General features: G+C 34.2%; 1 protein-coding gene across 1 annotated transcript in view; it reads right to left on the bottom strand.

Annotated features, from left to right (window-relative positions):
* Positions 1-98: 98 nt before the first annotated feature.
* LOC105456812 (collagen alpha-2(XI) chain-like) overlaps positions 99-5,858 on the bottom strand; it is a 14,629-nt gene continuing 8,869 nt past the window's right edge. The window contains exons 5-7 of the mRNA XM_011701124.1: positions 3,287-3,761; positions 2,081-2,322; positions 99-741 (exon numbers count right to left, since the gene is read on the bottom strand). Coding sequence (XP_011699426.1) covers positions 505-741; positions 2,081-2,322; positions 3,287-3,761 — 954 coding nt within the window. The 3' untranslated portion in view covers positions 99-504. The remainder of the gene's footprint in view (positions 742-2,080; positions 2,323-3,286; positions 3,762-5,858) is intronic.

Below are 5,858 nucleotides of genomic sequence, written 5' to 3'. Positions count from 1 at the left end.
AGAGAGAGAGAGAGAGAGGAGGGAGAGGGAAAGAGAGAGAAAGAGAGAGAAAGCGTTCATTTATTGACGCGCCCTGAAATTTATATTGTTAAGTTTGAATATCCAGAAGACTTACAAACTAAGAAGAAAGAACACGCTACACAACAATAAGGATGAAAATAAATAAATCAATAATATGTAGATACAACTAAAATCTTAAATCTTAAATACCAATACGGATGAACTAAGGATGACTTTCCAAAAGATCTGGATGACAAGGGCAATAATTTTTGTTAAAGCATCAGACTAATGTAAATTATTGCGAGCGAATGCGTGACATATAATGTAAGTTTTGTTTTAAATTTGTTACTTTTTTCACTGAGGATGGCCGCTATATAAAAGGGTCAAAACGTTTGGTACATTTTGTATGTTAATTATTTATATAACATTGTTATAAAAGATTGTTTATCACCTCAATCAATACACATTATTAGCACATACACCTAGCTTAGCTCGTCAGCTCTGTTATTGTTTTTTATTGATCATATTTACAACTAAACTTACGACTAAACCGATCGGCCCTGGTAAACCCTGAGGTCCAGGCGGTCCTATTGAACCTGCAATTCCTGGTTGACCCTGTGCACCAGGTGGACCGAGTGGACCAGCATTGCCTTTAACTCCGGGTGGCCCTTCATTTCCAGGAATACCGGGATTACCTGATAATCCAGGGAATCCTCTTGGTCCAATAAATCCCCTTGGACCCTACGTGAATAAATATACCTCTCATATAACGTTTAAAATTGACTTATTATTTTTTAAAACTATTTATAAAATATTATTTTTAAATCATATTGCCACATGTATACATTTTTAAAAAACATGTATATTTCTGTAAAAAATTGAATATTCAAACTCTAAATAAATTAATAAATCCACTTGTTACGTCCAGTGGATTTTACGATTTCTTTGTTTCGTGAATACGTGGAATGAATTCTTAGAGTAAAAACATATTTTACGGTTATCAATTGACAAAGATACCTCGACTCAACGAAATTGACCGTTATTGGTTTTCTTGAGAAAAATCCATTTCAAGTAAATATTATACGACCGAATGTGAGAAATTTTTATTACTGAAAACAGATAAGAATTGTATCTTGCAGTATACAACTTATCTGCGACGGAAAAATCCAATATCGAAATTAACCTGTTCACGAATTCTATTTTCAAAAACTAACAGATAAACTGCCTAGGCATGTTTGGACTGGACTCGCGACAAAGCAATAAGGATCACAATTTACATACTGCCATATACACATGATAAAATACATCGATAAAATTTGATTTTGAAGCACGGAATTTCAAATTTCATAGATAAAAGTAATAAAAACAGCCCACACATGTTGAGTCGTGAAACTTTATTAAGGGACGAGATAACCCTTCAGCAGAAAAATAATTATTTTATTTTAAATTGATAAGCCTCGAGTTGAGTTCAAAATCTCATATTGGGAGCAAACATTAATCTATACAAATAAACAAACTTAGTCCTTACAAATATGATTACCAGTAGATAACTAATCAAATAAGAATCTTAACAGGGACCCATCAATAACAAAGTGCGAAACCTAAAAATTGGTGACACATCTAAGATGGTTCACCAATGAATAGCTTTAAGAATTGGTAATCATATAGGGATGATCCCGAATCATATTTTCCAATCAAATCCATTTTTTCCTCAAATTGCTGTTATGACCTGAGTGCTATTACAGCCTTGCATTTTGGCATAGCAACGCATACATGACTACGAGCGAGCGGAAATGCAAGACTGCAAGCTTGCGAATTCCTCGCAAGTAAGCGTGAACGAAGGTCGCATAGGCAAAGTACACCACAGGCACGTACGCCTCCGCGCGTACCTGCGAAACAGATTATCTCGTTACGTCCTTCCATACCTCCTCCCTTCTCTCTAAATCCTGTCTCGTTTCTAAGCGGGACTCCTTCTAATTCTTTTTAAAAAATTATCTTCCGGTGCTTGGACGTAACATACTTGAGAGCACTATTATTTAATATTCTCTTTTTAGAAATAAAATGGTAACAACATTTTTACCAATTCACCAGGTAGACCTGGTAAACCCGGAGGACCGTCCTCACCCTGTATGCCTTCATGACCTGGCAAACCTGGTTCACCAGGTATTCCTGGAGATCCCCGTTCGCCTTTATCACCCGGGAAACCTGGCAATCCTATCGGACCTTGCTCGCCTTTCATTCCAGGTAGTCCACTGAGACCGCGTTCGCCGTCTCTACCGGGACGACCTCTCCTACCTTCTCTACCAGAATTTCCGGGAATTCCTGTAAAAATTTTGCTTTTTTTAATTTTTGTGCGAACTTACAAGAATTAAGTACCTAACAAAAACTCTTTTTAAAAAAGAAAAAAGATTACGCCAAGTATAAAAAAGGATCGTACATTACATCTTTCCTAAACTAAGAATATTATTTTAACAAATAAAAGTTGTCCAAAAACAAATATGAGATCATATAAGTTGCCAAGTATTTGATTAGACATAGAGACAAAAATATTTTTTTAATAAACCGTTTAAACCATCTAAAAATATATGCAGCTAAAGTTTAATGCCATTGTCTTTCCAAATAATTTTAAATTTCATAAAACAGATTTAAATTAGTGACCAAAATCCCCCATGGGATCTTAATGAAGCAAAAACTTGGCGTACCCAGATTGTATTAATTAATAAAATGTATGTAAAATGCGGATACACCAAGTTTGACACTGATGTTGTGAACGCGCCTTGGCGGACAATTTGAATAAGAATAAGAAGAAGAAGACTGGAATCGCTGAAGTAGCATTTTCATAAACTCATTTCGAAATCTCAGGATTGACTGCACTGATTCCATTCGGACTGGTCTCAATCGAAAGCTCGTATCGACGTTATATAATGAAAGTGTCATTAGATTTTTCATTAGAACTTTCATTTCCGAGATATTAAAATCAGAAATCTGACCAAGTAAAATTTTGAGATAAAGCTATAAGCGGTAGCGCTAATTTGACAGTGCCAGTGTCGTATATTCACAGGTCATCATCCGACTTTTATATACTTGGCGTCGCTTCGCTTGATAAGAAATTCATTCCACAAGATTCCATGTTAGACTTAAGAAACAACAATTTAAATAAACTATAAAGAACTAAAAAAAATATATTTTAAATAATTTCTCAATATACATTAAAAAGATTAAGAATCGATAACTTTGCGAAATAAGTCGTCACCATATTCCTATCTTTTCTAAATTTGTTCTGTACCTCGGTCTCCTCTAAGTCCAGGTTCACCGATTTCACCGGGTTCTCCTTTATGTCCCTGAGGCCCAGGTGGTCCATCTTGACCAGGGACGCCCGTAAAGCCCATCGGGCCTTCTACGCCTCTCATAGAAAGCATGTGTTGTGATATCATCTGCCGCAACATTTCCGCCTGAGAGTCTGGTCCCTTCTCGTTACCCTGTTGATTCCACGAGGGTATTACGAAGATGTTACCTGGTGGACCGGATATACCTGGCAATCCGGACAATCCATCTCGACCAGGTTCACCTTTCTTGCCAGGAGAACCGGGTAATCCCGGCGACCCAGGAAATCCACGGGGCCCAAGTGGACCTCGAGTATTATAACGCTGTACATATTCTTCTTCATAAGAATCATTTGTAGATTCCCCGTAATTCTGCTGATAATTTGATTCCGCATCATACATATTCGCAATCGTCGTCGTTTCTACTTCAGAAAATGTCTGAAACCATTGAGCATCAATGTCTATGAAATTAAGATTCTATCGCATAAATTTATAAAAGTTATAAATATGTAAAGAGAATGTTTGTACACAAAGAAAAAGGTTTCTTTAAATTTAGTATTCCTATTTATTTGATTGATATTTGTTCCATTGAAACACATATATATGCTTATATATACGAAACATATTATTTGTTTAAATAAAAATTATGTTTCATTCAAAAATCTATTATTTGACGGAAATTACACTATTATTTGCAGTAATATCTTTCAACCAAATAATGTATTATTTGATTATAATAAATACGAACAATGTAACAAATAATTTATTTATATGAAAATAGCAAATAATTATGATATGCGTTATCCTATGCAAATAATTTTTTTTTTAGAACAACCGTTACATTTTTTGGCTGAAATTACGGAAACGTTTAATATAATAAGATGACACGAGCAATGCTATATCAGTACTATACATTCAATTGTGTTTGTGCCGCACAGTCGGTCGCGTGAATGCCGTACTAATCCTTACATTTTCGGTTTTAACCGCGAATGCGAAAACTTTTGTCGCACGGCAATACTGCATTCGTTTAATTATTGTTCGTTTAATTATATAATTCGTTTAATTATATAATTTAATTATATAGAACTGTATAAAGTTTATTGGCTACCACGCTTCTTACCGCACAAAAAGCATTTTCCGCGTTATGTCTCATAAATCACCTTTATTTGTTTCGTATTGTGCGGATATCACGGCGCTTCGGTGGTGGCAAACTTCGTTGCAACAGTGCTTAAGTCTAAAAGAAATAAATGACTTCTTCCATGCCAAATAACATCGTTGAATTTCTCGACAAATGTGGATTAAGTCACTCATATTGTCAAGATTTGCTGGTACGTACGCTATTTTTGTCTATTTTTGTCGTGAATTTTTATAAGGTAATTATGAACATTCCCAAATTATTATGACTATTATATGTTTTACTGATATAAATTTGTGTGTGTGCGTGTGTGTGTGCGTGTGCGTGTGCGTGTGTATGTGTGTGTGTGTGTGTTGCATAAAAGCAAAAGGTCATTTTTGCTTCAATATTAAATAACTCAGTAAAAAAATTGTACAACGCTCAATAAAAAAACAATCATAGAAAAACATTCATTCTTTCGAAAACTGTACACTGCGTTTGTGTCCGATTTTTATTCGACGCCATGAAATTTTGCAAAGTTTAGGAAAAATTTTGCGATTTGTCACACCTCCATTTGTATCTATATGTACCTCTGAAGAAATTCAGTCGTTTTCTAAAATATCAATTTGAAAAGTGGAGATTTCAAGCTGTAAAACGGTTTTTAAAAAATCTCCTTATGATCATTTTTGACGAAGTTGCTCTATTTTGAAATTTTTTTCACCGAGTTATTCAATGTTGAAGCAAAAATGACTTTTTTGCTTCAATGTTGAATAATTCAGTGAAAAAAATCGTACAACGTTCAACAACAAAGTAAATTAAAAGAAAAGATTCATTCTTTCGAAAGCTGTCCACCACGTTTGTGTGCGATTTTTATTCCATTCCACGGAACTTTACAAAGTTTGGGAAAAATTTTGCGATTTGTCATACCTCCATTTACATCTATGCGACTTCAAAGAAATTTAGTTAGTCGTTTTCTAAAGTATCAATTTAAAAAGTGGAGACTTCAAACTGTAAAGTGTTTTTTAAAAAGTCTTGTTATGATTATTTCTGACGAAGTTACTCTATCTTAAAATTTTGCCTGCCTGAACAAAATTAAATAATCACTTAAAATCAACATTAAAAGAATCAAATTCAAAATTTATATGTATCTCTGCGAAAAATATGGTTGCGGAGTGATGTTTGAAAAAGAGTTTAAAAGCTTAAAGCTATAATTTTCGAATGCTTTAAATCACATTTCTCTGCAAAGATTCTATATACTACGGCACTAATTTAAAATAACCCAAAAATAAACCAAAGCAAAATTGAATAATTTAAACTTCAACTTTTTTGGTGTGCACGAGATAAACAAAATTCTTTCTACAAAGGACCCTTCACAAAACTAGTGAAAATTTGCTTTCGGTGGAATCGACTGAATTTTTAGT

This window comes from Wasmannia auropunctata, unplaced genomic scaffold (assembly GCF_000956235.1).
Source record: "Wasmannia auropunctata unplaced genomic scaffold, wasmannia.A_1.0 LD335544.1, whole genome shotgun sequence".
Lineage (NCBI taxonomy): Eukaryota > Metazoa > Arthropoda > Insecta > Hymenoptera > Formicidae > Wasmannia > Wasmannia auropunctata.
This window is presented reverse-complemented; position numbering and strand designations above follow the sequence as displayed.